Source organism: Pteropus vampyrus, unplaced genomic scaffold, assembly GCF_000151845.1.
Source record: "Pteropus vampyrus isolate Shadow unplaced genomic scaffold, Pvam_2.0 Scaffold319, whole genome shotgun sequence".
Lineage (NCBI taxonomy): Eukaryota > Metazoa > Chordata > Mammalia > Chiroptera > Pteropodidae > Pteropus > Pteropus vampyrus.
Window position 1 is genome coordinate 511777 of NW_011889100.1, and position 12849 is coordinate 524625.

Below are 12849 nucleotides of genomic sequence, written 5' to 3' on the forward strand. Positions count from 1 at the left end.
ACAGAGAGAAAATAAAACTATCTGGCCTCACACATGGTTTTGAAAACTCATCAACTTAATCTGTAAAGCCCTTACATGGCACTTGGCATGTACGAAGGGTCGTTATTGCAGCAATAGGGCCCAGCCGAGGAAAGTTCTAGAGATGGCTGCACAAGCCCATGGCTGAACCGACACTTAAAAAGCAGCTCAGATGGTCCGTTTAGTTGTGGTTTCACAATAAAAAATGTTATAAAAGTTGTGAAAACAGAAGTTTGGGTTTTTTTGTTTGTTTGTTTTGTCTGTTTTTGTAGCCAAGAAAGTAGAGATTTAGTTAAGGAGAGGGAGCCAAGCCTGAGACATAGGCCTGCTTCCAAAGCAGAGGGTTTAAACGTGGCATTTTGTAATTAAGGTGTTCACTTCCGAATCTAGAGAATCGGCAGCCCTTTCCTTAAATGCGGGTGATTAATAAGTGCCTCTTTATTTAAAAATAAATAATGCCCTTCCGAGAGATGGTCCTGGGAGGCAGTCAAGAAGGAAAATCCTCTAATGGGCAAAATTTCGAGTCGATCGCGTCACGGTCTGCAGATCTGTACTGATTTCTGAGCAGGGCTGGTGGGTGGGCTGGGCCGGCCGACTTGGACGGACAGTCAGAGGGCTTGGGAGGGAGGTTCGCGAACGGCCCCCGCAGGAGGGCAGCAGGATGCTCCGCGAACGAAATGACCATGGCGGCAAGAACACAGGCAGCGCGTGGCCTTTGCGGGATGGCCCGCTGCTCACGTCCGACCCGGCGGGGCCTGCTACTGAAGGTCCACTTGGCTCACAGAAGCCACACCAGGCCACCACCTGGGGGAGGGTACTTACGTCAGCTCTCGTCCAACAGGAGGGGGCAGAAATGTGTTCTTCCCGGTCGGCAGTTACATACTTGGATTTTCCCCTGTTTCCGTACATCAGCCGCTGCCACCATGTGGACACCCCGGGTGCCATCATGGTGCCCCATGCGACGTGGGAGGGGAGCAGGAGTGCGGCCTCTCCATATGACCCCCAACAACTCGGTCACGTTTTTGCCTGCAGTTCCACAACTCTGGGCTCAGCTGGTTTCGAGGCTGGCGTCGCCCGCAAAGAGGAGACACCGGTAATTCCACTGAACTGGAACCTGAGACAGTCACCTGGCTATTGGGGGCTTTTTATGCCATCGAGTGAACAGGCAGAAAAGGAGGACAAGTGTTAGCTAGGGTGAGCGATCGTGAGGATTTAGAGACAACAGGTTGCTATTACACATCAGGGTCAGGAGGGGGACACCCCAGGGATACCTTGCACCCCCATGCCCAATGGTTAAAGTGAACAGAAGTCGAAAACGGCAGAAGCAAGATAATCGAGTGTCCAGGTCCTCCAAGACTGAAGGTTCAGGTGACTCCATAAGGAAAGAACTGTGGCCATCTTAAGACCTGGCTGTACAGCTTAGTGGTTTAGAGGCTGAGACCTGGCACCGGACTACCTGGGCTCAAATCTGAGCACCAAGACGTTCCGGCTGTGTACCTATGTCCATTTTTAGTTGCCACACCTGTAAAATAGGACAATACTAGTTCACACCTCAAATGGTTATTTAGAACTAAGTGATACTTGTAAAGCACTTAGGAGAAGATCAGGCATGTAGCAAACACTCTGTAAATGTTAGCTGTTATTAACGCAAACGGATGAAAGGGAAGCCAGAAATACCAGCCATATTGTCAGGATCAGCTGCCAAAATGAGAACAACACACACGAAAACCTGTACAGGAAGGTTTATACCAGTTTTATTCATAATGGCCAAAAATTAGAAAGAAACAATCCAGGTGACTTTCAATATGCAGATGATTAAACAAACGGGTACATCCACACCATGGGAGATCACCCAGCAATAAAAAGAAGCAAACTACTGAGCAGCAAAGAAAATTATGAGGGAAATGAAAAGGCATCCTAACAAATGGGAGGTAATATCAGCAAATCATATACCTGTTAATGAGTTGATACCCAAAATACATAAAGAATGCATACAACTCAATAGTAACAAACAAACAAACAATCAAAAAACCCAAACAATCCAATTAAAATTGGGCAGAGGATATGAACAGACATTTTTTTAAAGACAATCAGGTGGCCCACGGGTCCATGAAAAGATGCTCGACATCACTAATCGCCAGGGAAAGGCAAATCAATGAGCTATCCCCTCACGCCTGTGAGAATGGCTATTATCGAAAGGACAAGAAGTCGCGGGTGTTGGTGAGGATGTGGGGAAAAGGGAACACTTGCAACGGTGGGCTTCCACGTCTAGCTCCTGACTTGAATACTTCAGCAATTATCTTTGTTGTTGGTTTGGGGCAAATAGGCATTCTGATGTTTATGTCTCCCATTTATACTCCTATTTTGCAGAATGTTATTAGGAACAGCTGCTGACGTTCATAAAGTGCTTTTGGGGGACATCTAATGATACGATCCTATGGGCTCTCTCCCTTACTTTGATGTAATGAATTAAGTTCACGAAATTATTAAAAAATAATAAATTTAACATCCATGATCTATATGAGGAAAAATATGAACTATGACTTTAAAAATCCAGAAATGACTCTATGAAAAGGTGAACCATATTTCTAGATGGAAAATTTAATATAAAAATGTTGATTTTTCTCAAATTAATGATTATATTCCATTAGGAATCCCCACATATATAAAGGAATGGAAAAAATTATTTGAAAGTTCATATGGAAGAATCAATGCATAGAAATTACTGTGAAAGTTCTAAAAACTTTCTTAGGGTGTCATTCTTTTTTTTTTTTTTTTTTGCCTTACTTAATGTTAAAATTTATTACAAAGTACTGCACTAGCTCACTGAAACAGAGCCTACAAACAAATTTTAAGTATATTTAAGGACTTATTATTTGACAAAGGTAGACAAAGGAAAAGGATATTTAGTCGTACGTGGTATTGGAAAAAGTTTATTGATAGGGAAGAAAATCAAGGTACATCCACTATCTCATATCAGCTTAAATATGAAAACTAGAGAATAAAAATTCAAATTTTAAAAAGTGAAACACATAAAGAAAATAAAGTATAAAGACTACAAAGAAGCAATTCATAGAGGAAGAGATTTGAATATAAAACTCTTCATCAGTGTAATGAAAATTAAAAGAACAGATCTATTTTTCATCATCAGATTGTCACAAGTGGCTCTCTACCAAGAGAAGAACTGCTACTTGCCGAAGCAGGCTTGGCCTCGACACCCCTTCGGGCCACCCCAAGAGACTCTCCTGGGCCTTGCTCGTCACAGCCTCCTGGGTCAAGCACCACTGGACCCCCGAGCCATGAGGCCCGGGGGCAGGTGGGCTTGAACCGCTGCTCAGAGCAGCCCTAGCGCCTGTCCCTGCTTCTCTGAGACCCACTCTCAGACGCCGCCTCTGCCCCTCAGACCTCAAAGTCAAGTGCAGCCCTGCTGACGCTGGACCCTGGCTCCTCCGCGGCACTGCTGCCACTCCCGCTCTTGCCTCTCCCTCATCAAACAGAGCCCACTCTCCACCGTCCCCACTCCCTCGTGTCAGAGTCCTCCTTGGGCACACCTGGCTGTCCAAGACCGAGTCACCTGCTTGCTCTTATCTGCAAAGGGACCTGGGAGAGTGAGCGTGTGACCTCTTTAATTCCATAATGGGCAGGCTCCGTCCCCCAAGAAACATAAAGAGGGCTATGTGTGTTGGCCGGCCCCAAACGACAAAACGCAAAACCACCTGTCTCCAGGAGTGGCTGTTAAGGTTATGTGACTTAGGACATCCGAGCATAGGGGTCACAGGCGTGGAGTCTGAAGCTGACCGCCTGGATTCGAATCCACATATACACATACACACATATACTTACAGAACCAAGAATAAAGTGGGGTTCAGAGGAAATGATTATAGTACAATGGCTGTGTGATCTGATAATGTGATACAGTACAACGGGGGGAGAAAGGAAGAATACAAAAAAATGTTTGAACTGTTTTTTGTAAATTAACACGCTGTACAGGCTTGCGGCCTATGAGCAATGGTCTATAACACACGGCCTAGGTAGTACTCACTGGAGTAGCACTTTTAATTTCCTTCAAGAACTTTCCCTCTGCATTCACAGCTTGACTGTCTGACGCAGGAGGCCTGGCTTTGGGCTTATCTCAGCTTTTAAGATGCATTCCTCATTTATCTTAATCATTTCTAGCTTTTGATTTAAAGTAAGAGGCTGTGTGACTCTTTCTCTCACTTGAACACTTAAGAGGCCATCGCAGGGTCATTCATTTCAATATCGCTGTATCTCAGGGAACAGGGAGCCCCCAGGGGTGGGGGGGTGAGGTTGGCCAGCTGGTGGAGCATCCACAGCTAATACAACGTTTATTAAGGTATAAGTCTTATATGTGAGTGGTTCGTGGCACCCCGCCAAAACTATTACAATAGTATTATCGGAATTCACTGATCACATAACAAATACAATACTGAAAAAGTTTAAAATATTGCGAGAATTATCACAATGTGACAGAAACACGAAGTAGGCAAATGCTGTTGGGAAAATGGCGCGCCTGACTTGCTTGAGCCAGGGCTGCCACAAGCCTTCAATTTGTAAAAAACTTAACAACTGCAAAGCTCAATAAAATAAGTCACGACCGTACAAACATAAGAGATCCTGGTTTACTGCTAGTTTCATGTGGGGCTTTTACTATGGACCCAACGAAGACGGGAGAAATTCCGCCTTCTCCCTCTGGGTCAGTGTCCTGAAGCGAACCCCCATTCCTACCTCCCACACCACCCTTTTCTTCCTTGAATTTGTGCCTCAGAACAGTCTGATCCAGTCCACATTCCACTGCGACCCCACGCGCCGCCCAATTCCAACTATCTGGCTGTCCCCGCCCCCCAGGACCGTGGTAGGGTCCTCTTGACCTCACCAACATGGCTGCTGGAAGCGGCTTGCAGGAAAAAGAGGGGCGTGGTCCTAAGGATCACTTCCGTTTCCGTCCGCGCAAGCGCTTGCACTTCTGCTACCGTGACTAAGATGGAAGCGTTTGGGGAGTCGCGGCTCGGACTCTGGGCTGGGGGTCCGGCCCCCGGGCAGTTTTACCGCATTCCGCCCACTCTGGGTTCCTCGGTGGACCCCGGGTCCGCGTCCTATCGGGGTCCGATTACGCGCACCCAGTAAGCCCTGGGCGCCTCGGCCTGCGCGGGGGATGGCCGGTGGGGCCTGGCGCGACCGGCGGGTTCCGAGGGCCGGGGAAGGCGAGGGGGAGCTCCGGGTGCCGAGGCCCGGGGAATGACAGGAGCCTCGGAACATTCGCAGCGGAACCCCCTGCGCGGAATGGGACTCGGCTGTCCCCCGCGCCTCCCCTCCAGGCCTCCCTCTCTCTGTCCAGGAACCCCATGGTGACCGGGACCTCGGTCCTAGGCGTGAAGTTCGACGGCGGAGTGGTGATTGCCGCAGACATGCTGGGCTCCTACGGCTCCTTGGCGCGTTTCCGCAACATCTCTCGCATCATGCGAGTCAACGACAGCACCATGCTGGGCGCTTCCGGAGACTACGCCGATTTCCAGTATTTGAAGCAAGTTCTCGGCCAGATGGTGTAAGTCAGCTAGAGAACTGGGGATCCGCTGTTTCGTTATCCCTTAAGAAGTCCCCTTAAGAGGCTGCAGTAGAGGACAGGGAGAATTATTGGGGCGGAAGATGTGCGTGCAGCAGCCAACTTGCCACGTTTGCGGGTGTAAATCGGGGGCGACTTTTATGCTCTCCTTTTTTTCACGACCATTTAATTCGAAGGATCGATGAGGAGTTGTTGGGAGATGGGCACAGCTATAGCCCTAGAGCCATTCACTCCTGGCTGACCAGGGCCATGTACAGCCGCCGCTCCAAGATGAACCCCCTGTGGAACACCGTCGTCATCGGAGGCCATTCCGACGGAGAGAGGTTGACTTGAATACATATAACTTATTTCCTTCACAGCCTAACCTCAAGTGCCCTGTAGTGTCTGTCCCTCACCCCTAAGTAAATCCCACTTCCAACTCAGACCCCACGGTCCCATCTTCCAGGTAAGGTACGTAAACCTAAGGTGAAATGAGTTCTTTGACCTGCTGTGTCTTGTTAGCTTTCTCGGTTACGTGGACATGCTTGGTGTTGCCTATGAAGCTCCTTCGGTGGCCACTGGTTACGGTGCATACTTGGCTCAGGTAAGTAGTCAGTTGAGAGGTGGGGGAGAGGGGAAGACAGTAGGCAGTGGGGGTTAGTGGGTTGTGTGGTTGTCCTTCCCTTGAAATTCTGACGTGAGGAACAGGCTAGGGTCCCTCCTGCTGGGCAGATGGTTCTCTGTGCAGTCCAGAGGCCGTGAGTGGTACGTTCAGGCGTCAGTAGCCATGTGGAGAGGATACCCTAGGTCTGAGCACAGTCAGTCAGTTATGGTGTGGCAGCAGGTGGAATGTCATCTCCCACTCATTTGTGCATATTACAAAATCGGTCTTCAGCCCGATACCCCTCATGTTTTCACCCCCTGATCTCCCTAGCCTCTGCTGCGAGAAATCCTGGAGAAGAAGCCAGTGCTGAGCCAGACCGAGGCCCGGGAGCTCGTGGAACGCTGCATGCGAGTGTTGTACTATCGGGATGCCCGCTCGTACAACCGGGTGAGGAGGGGGCGAATAAAGGGGCTGAGGCTCTAATCGCCAGGTTCGGACACTTGCAAATGCCTGGGGCATCTGAGCTCTGGAGAACAGGTTGCTTCACGTCTGGCCCGTTTCATGTTGGGGAAGGCCCTCTACTTGACCCTTTCATGTGGGGTTGGGCATTTTTATTGAGAGCTGCTTTCTTCCAGTTTCAAATCGCCACCGTAACTGAAAAAGGTGTTGAAATAGAGGGACCACTGTCTGCAGAGACCAACTGGGATATTGCCCACATGATCAGGTGATTGAAATTTAAATTATAGTAGAAAAAAATAGGTGGTAGAGTTGAGAGGCCCTTTGGCTTGCACGAAGTTAGATTTTTCTGGAAATCTGAACCCACAAGTCCTCTGGGTGGAATGTGTTTTGGTTGGATAGAACTGCTTTTAGGTGTTGATTCCTCTATGGTTTCACAATTTTATTATGTTCTTCCTTTTTAGTGGCTTTGAATGAAATACAGGTGGATTATCCAGAACTGAAGTTGTGCCCTCCTTCTTTGAACTTGGCAGATTCAAAGCCACCTTTCTTTTGTAAAATAAATCTTTTGGAATGCTTGCTGAGTGGTTGTGTTCTATATGACTAGGTCACACCAAGAGCGAAACCCCTAAGTACTGCCATGTGCTATCTCTCCCCCTGGTCAGAGAACCCTTTGGATCTTGGTTCTTAAAGCAAATAGAGTTCTCTGCTTGACAGTACAGAGGATGCACTGTCTTCACTTGGGGCTGTACTGAAGGCAGCTTTGTGTGGAAGCCAGGTTAGCATTTCTCTTCAACATTTCCACCCATTACTAGATTCTGATACTTTCCGGCTAACTTTGGCTGCAAATGTGATTTTAGTTAAGACACTTTCAAAGACGTAGTCTCTAGTAGAGCTGTTCTGTATAAGGTTACCCCCAAGCTGGAACTGATGGCCTCAGTCCCTCCCCCAGTCTACCTCCACGTGGAGAATACTAAGTAATTTCAATATTTAACCTAAACGTTTGTCCAAGTCTGCTAATTTCTGTCACTGTCAGAAAACCTCTTGTAAGTTCTGTATATTCGTGAAAAAGTCCTAAGTGTGGCTGTGAATCAAATCGGTTGAAGTATTAGCCAAATTCCATCCCTAGAATGGTGTTAAACTTTAATTTAAAAAATGAACATCCTAGGTAATTCTGATGCATATCCTCGCTAAACCTCTTTTTGAGGTTAGTACAGGCAGCACACCCAGACACTTACCAGACACTTCAGTGGCATGAGAGCTGAGGGAGAAATCAAAACATCTCTCCGTGATTACAACAAACTAGTATATTTATAGCAGAAGAAAACCATGAGCTTCCAATTGGAATATTCTACACATTCAATCTCAACACAGAAAGTAGTCAATAAATACTTGTTTATTGATTAAACTGAATTATAAAAAACAAAACAAAAAAAAACTTCCTTCTACTACTAAGCCATGCAGGCAGAATCCACAAAGATAACTTCCTGGCCAAACCCCAGCTGACCCACTGTTGGTTCTCTGCTCTTAAAAAAATTACCCATCAAAGTCGTAGTGTGTGCAGAGGCCAGGAGCCCGGCTAGGCTAAGCCCGGGTCTGCTACAGAGACTACCACAGAAGAGTTAGGCCGTTGTACATAGAGTTGACCATGTTCTTGATCTTTCTCAAAGGCAAAGGGTTGAGTTCAAAGTCCGTATTCTGTCAAAATGGCATCAGGAGAAAAGCTGGGGAAGAGAAGCCCAGATGGATCCTCAGTTCAGTTTTCAGATGCCACAGGTCACAAAGCTGGCCAAGCTGTTTATGGGAGGGATCACTCCAGTTCACTATATTATAGTGTTCTGGGGGTTAAAAAACAGACCAAAAAACGAAAAAAAACCCAACCAAAAAAAAAACGAGTGAGGAGAAACAGGTGGTAACAGACATCACACCTGTACCACCAGGCCCATCACATCTTGAGCATCTGCCAGTCTGTGAAAGCCTATTAAAATAGGTTTACCTAGAAAAAAAAACCACGTTGTTTATAAACCCATATCCCCTCATCTTATTAAATGTTCCACTTATGTACATTCTAAAGATGAACGATTTACAAGCCTGTGCAGCTCACCTCCTTGGCTCACAGGAAGGAGACGCTGCTGAAAGCCTCAGGATGGACAGGAGGATGGTGTAGCTTAGGAAAGGTGGGCTTAGATTTTTGTTCCTTTTCTCTATGTTATAGTACATTTTTGTTTATAACCATGAGTACATATAATTTAAAAAAAAAAAAACCCTCATGCAAATTGTAGAAAAAATTTTCCTCGAAGCTGGCATTGAAAAATAAAGAGTCGTGTCTTTCTCTGCGCACACCCGTGTGTTTCTTCTGCAGGTCAGATTCTTCTCTAAACGTTAAGAGAAATAAGGGAGAGCCACAGGGTAAGCAGGATTTCGACGAGTGGGCTTTTTAAAGTTCTACATTTAACTTCCTGCACAATTAGCTCCTGGCTGTGGGACACGCGCGCAGTCTCCTGAACAGGCACACAGTCCACTTAGCAGGATGAAGTTAAAGCATGGGCTGCCCCTGGGGTCTGCAGGACGGAGACCCCACGCTGGGAATGGCTCCTACCTACCCCGACTCTGTCATCAGCTCAGTACCTCTTGCTTGCTAACGACACGTGTGATCCTTTGTCCCGAGTGATGGGGGTGAGGATGGGGAAGGGGCCGAGGACAGCAAGTGCAAAGGATATTGGTTCTGTCGTGTTTTTGCTGGAGGGAGGATGGTAGGGGAAAAAAAAATCTATTCATCATTCTGGGTGATTAAAGGTTTCATGCATTTTTAAAGCCACGATTCTGTACCTAGAATTGCTGGAGAAACCAAAGTCTCTGGAGAGGGGGGGTAAGAAAGGAGAAGGAAGAGAGAGTTCAGTGGGACTTTTTTTTCCATTTTCGTTTTTATATAAAAGTGTTAAGACCACAATGAAAAAAGTTTTTTTTCCATATATATAATAAACCAGTTTGTGAGCTACATGTTTTTGTCTTTCCCGTCTTCGGAAATGCTCTCACATTGACAATGGTTGGATGGCATCAGGCCCCAAGACACTGGCCACACAGTAAAACAAACCAACAAACCCAGATGTGCTATGATACAATTGAGGTAAAAGGGGAAACAAAAAATTGAACATTCGCCCACGAAGGATTTTTTTTTCTTTTCTTGATTTTGTCAGAAAAATACCAAACACAGTGATTTAAATTTAAAAAAAAGTCACAGAAACCTGTTTTTAGCACAAGCGAATGACCAGTGGGCCAGCTCCTTGGCTCAGACGTGCTCGCTGTTGGCTTTCCTAATAATCCACAAATCCACAGGGAAGTGTCAGTCAACATCGGGGGCAGTGGTGGCATAAAATTAAAAAATATAAACCAAATACCCCACTTGGTAGACCCCCTTTCCCTAAATCCCTCTCCCTCCCTCGCACCTTCCCGCCCCCGCTTCACACCCCCGCTGGACCCCAACGCTCAAATCTCCATCAGATCTAGGTCAGCCTCTTCAAAGCCATAGAAGGACTCGGTCTCGCTTTCACCCTCAAAGAGCTGGTGAAGGCTCTCAGGCTCGACTGTCTCTTCGGGAGACGACCTGGGTCGGGGCGTGGAAGCTGAGGGCTCCTCCGACTGTTCCCCACTCAGCTTCAGCTGTTCCTCCAGGGACGCGATCAGCTCCTCCTGCATGTCAGCATTTCTGGTGGGCGAGTTCATGTTGCCATCGGGGCCAGGCAGAACGCTAGCCACGAAGAAAGACCGCTGAACCAGCTCTGGGCAGTCCCCGATGACGGCCAGCACCTCGGCCAGCCAGGCCAGCACCAGCTGCAGCAGGAACGCGGAATCCCACGCAGTGTCGGCCATTTCCCGAGCCCGCTCCTTCCACTTTTTGTGCAGGAAGTTCTTGACCGTTCGTTTGATGCACACGTCCAGTGGCTGGATTTTGGAGCTACAGCCGGCTGGGACGACCGCGGGCAAAGTGCTGGAGGCACTAAGCATAGCCAGCACCTCTTCCGACAAGTGGGTGCGATGGCAGTCCATCACGAGCATGCCCTTGCCGCGCTGGCAAGCGGTGTGCTTCTGCCACACTCGGGTGGACCACAGCTCCATGATCTCGTCATCGCTGTAGCCCGTCTCCTTTGCCTCCAGCAGGATGGAGTCTGGCACGTCGGCGGGCTGATCCACTTGTCCTCGGCAGAACACCAGGGTGGGGAGGACGGTGCCGTCGGCCAGAATGGCCAGCACCACGTCGCACCAGGGTTCCCCCGTGCCCACGGTCTGCAGGGCGTTCTCCTTCCGGTCGTCGCTGCTCAGCACCTCCGCGTCCAGGAACAAGGAGATCTCGTCGACGGCCACGATCATCGACAAGGGCAAGTCCTGCTTGTGAATCTGCCGCTGCACGAACTCGATGAAGAGCCCCGCGTTCTCCGCCACGCCCTTCGGGAGGCTGTGGGCCACCGCGCGGCGCGCGTGGGGGGTCAGGTGGTGCCGCAGCATGAAGCGCACGGCCCACTCGTACGAGATCTTAAACCCCCCCTCCAAGGAACGTCCTATCTTGGTGGCCTTCTGGAACAAGGTCTCCTCGTTCACCGGCAGCTGCTGCTCGCGCTGGGTCAGCACCCACTCGGCCAGCTTCTCTTCCGCCTCCAGGCTCAGGTACTTGCCCTCCAGGTGCTCCCCCTGCGAGGTCTGGAAGCGGCGCAGCCACCGGCGGATGCGCCGCTGCGGGTTCCGGAAGTGCTCGGCGGCCTGCTCCGTGTTGCAGCAGAGCGCGAACAGTACCACGCGCAGCTTCTTCACCGACAGCTGCTCCTTCCTGCCCAGGCCGCCGCTGTTCCCGCCCCCCGAGGCCGTCTCCGGCTCCTGCATGCCCGGGCTCCCCTCCTCCTGGTCGTGGACATTCAGACACTCGGCCCCCTCTGGAGCCGAGGGCGGCAGGGCTATCGGCTGGGGGTGAGTGGGCGTCGGCGGAGGGGTCGCGGACGACGCCGGTGACGGGAGTGCCTGGGCCGGGGGCGGGGGGAGCTCTTCGGGCTCGGCTGGGGTGGCCCCCGCAGACTTCACAGTGGCCGCTTTGTTAGAGGGGAAGGGAGGAGGAGGGTACGGGTTCTTCGAGCTCCGGTCGTGCACGCGCTCCCGCGCCTGGCCATGCCTGCGGGGTCAGCGTAGAGGAGAAAGCTCGGTCAGGCCAGGCGGCGGAGCAGCAGCGGCAATAACAATAACGTTAAAGACCAAACGTACTGCAAAATAGAAACTAAACCACGAGTTGGGTTTTTTTTCCTTTGATTGGGTTTGCCAGTTGGTTCTTTTGGAAACGGGGCCGTTAAAAAATTTTTGGTTGGGGGAGGAACCAGGCTTTCGGAAACCGTTTCTTTGGGCTTGCACCCAAAAAGGCAACCTACTGCCTCCCCGGGCTCACGCAAACGTCAGGTCAGAACGCACCCAAAGGAGTGGAGTGTGTCAGAGGGCGCCGCGCTAGGCCCGGGAGGCAGGCTCCTGACTTGCTGTTGCCTGTGTCCTCCCCTCTCTTCCTGCCCTCCCAAGCCCCGTCCGGCCGGCCGACTCACCCCGCGGCAGGACGCTGCTGGACCCGTGAGAGGGGTTGAACACCAGATGCTTGGCCATGGCGTCTCCCATGGAGGTGACAAAGGTACAAGAGCTGCAGGCCAGCCTGATTCCACTGCGAAGAGCCCAGGGTGAGTGAGACGGACACAGCAGTGACACCAGAGACACTCAAGCTGAGGCCTAATGGAGTGTCCCTGCTCTCTCTCATACCCACCCCCCTAGACAGTCCAAAGGATCTAATGCAAAACTTGAAACGTTAACAGACCATCAGTAACTGCTTCCTTACCTCACAGAATTTTTAAACAAAGCCAAATACTTGGGGCTCTTCCTTGGAACGTGGTTGCTGAGGAAAACAAAAAGTGGTATGAGGTGCAGGGTTCTGCTGGCTACACGGGAGCCCCCCCAGCCACGGACAGTGCCCCAGCACGAGACACCTCTGCAGTCCATCCTGACAGCCCAGGCCAGTCTTCCTAGCGTAGCGGGCGCGGGAACGAGGCATCTACGAGAACGCGCACGGAGCCGGGGTGGGGCCCAGAGGCTGCCTTTCTAGCAGGCTCCCCCATGGCGCTGCTGGTCCTCAGACCGACCTGGCGCAGAAGGTCCCACAAAACCAGAGCACGGACCGTCAAGCCACATGAAC

The 12849-nt window shown here is 50.0% G+C and overlaps 2 protein-coding genes across 2 annotated transcripts in view; one reads left to right on the plus strand and one right to left on the minus strand.

Annotated features, from left to right (window-relative positions):
* The first annotated feature begins 4985 nt into the window (after positions 1-4985).
* On the plus strand, positions 4986-7220 carry PSMB4 (proteasome subunit beta 4). Its single transcript, XM_011377665.2, has 7 exons — positions 4986-5159; positions 5375-5581; positions 5776-5922; positions 6101-6182; positions 6513-6629; positions 6818-6906; positions 7103-7220. Exons 1-7 carry the CDS (start codon positions 5020-5022, stop codon positions 7113-7115), a joined length of 795 nt encoding a protein of 264 aa, XP_011375967.1. The 5' UTR covers positions 4986-5019; the 3' UTR covers positions 7116-7220.
* Positions 7221-9527: 2307 nt separating this feature from the next.
* Positions 9528-12849, minus strand: part of POGZ (pogo transposable element derived with ZNF domain) — a 40413-nt gene continuing 37091 nt past the window's right edge. The window contains exons 17-18 of the mRNA XM_011377664.2: positions 12208-12324; positions 9528-11796 (exon numbers count right to left, since the gene is read on the minus strand). Of these exons, the coding sequence (XP_011375966.1) occupies positions 10125-11796; positions 12208-12324 (1789 nt within the window). The 3' untranslated portion in view covers positions 9528-10124. The remainder of the gene's footprint in view (positions 11797-12207; positions 12325-12849) is intronic.

Coding starts and splice junctions, on each gene's coding strand:
- PSMB4 (XM_011377665.2), top strand. CDS start 5,020: ATGGAAGCGTTTGGGGAGTCGCGGCTCGGACTCTGGGCTGGGGGTCCG. Junction 5,923..6,100: donor GGCCATTCCGACGGAGAGAG/GTTGACTTGAAT, acceptor GTGTCTTGTTAG/CTTTCTCGGTTACGTGGACA. Junction 6,630..6,817: donor ATGCCCGCTCGTACAACCGG/GTGAGGAGGGGG, acceptor GCTTTCTTCCAG/TTTCAAATCGCCACCGTAAC.